Raw genomic sequence first — 509 nt, 5'->3', positions numbered from 1 at the left:
CGGGCCTGGCGGCGGGAGACCGGCCACGCTGAGCCGAGATGTCGTCCACCGCGGCGTATTACCTGCTCTCCACCCTGGGAGGGTACTTGGTGACCTCCTTCTTGTTGCTCAAGTACCCGACCTTGCTGCACCAGAGGAAGAAACAGCGCTTCCTCAGCAAACACATCTCTCACCGCGGAGGTGAGGGGGTCTCCGGAACCCGGTGGCGGAAATGGGGGAGCCTTTTTGGCTGGGTATTTTGTTTTTGTTTTTTACCCCCCTAGGTCCTTCGGAGCCCCGCCAAAGGCTGGCGGGTGGACATACGCCCGAGTTTGAGGAAGAATGGGGATGTGTGAATGGGGGCTCCCCGGAGGTGCGGGCGATGTGGAGGGGTGGTCTCCTGTGGGAAGGAAAGGGTCTTGGGACAAAGCCAAGGTGAGGGTTTCTTGGGTGCAGCGGTGTCGGGGTCCTCGGGAGGAGGAGGGACCGTGGAGAAGCGGGTGGACGGGAGCTCCTCAGCGGACGCAGGA

General features: G+C 62.3%; 1 protein-coding gene across 2 annotated transcripts in view; it reads left to right on the top strand.

Annotated features, from left to right (window-relative positions):
* Positions 1-6: 6 nt before the first annotated feature.
* Positions 7-509, top strand: part of GDPD1 (glycerophosphodiester phosphodiesterase domain containing 1) — a 25,096-nt gene continuing 24,593 nt past the window's right edge. For both annotated transcript variants that reach the window (XM_005858582.2, XM_014531857.1), the window contains exon 1: positions 7-180. In XM_005858582.2, coding sequence (XP_005858644.1) covers positions 39-180 — 142 coding nt within the window. In that variant the 5' untranslated portion in view covers positions 7-38. The remainder of the gene's footprint in view (positions 181-509) is intronic.

The sequence above is a fragment of the Myotis brandtii genome, unplaced genomic scaffold (assembly GCF_000412655.1).
Source record: "Myotis brandtii unplaced genomic scaffold, ASM41265v1 scaffold120, whole genome shotgun sequence".
Lineage (NCBI taxonomy): Eukaryota > Metazoa > Chordata > Mammalia > Chiroptera > Vespertilionidae > Myotis > Myotis brandtii.
The sequence above is the reverse complement of the archived record's forward strand: the minus strand, read 5'-3'. Positions and strand labels throughout refer to the sequence as shown.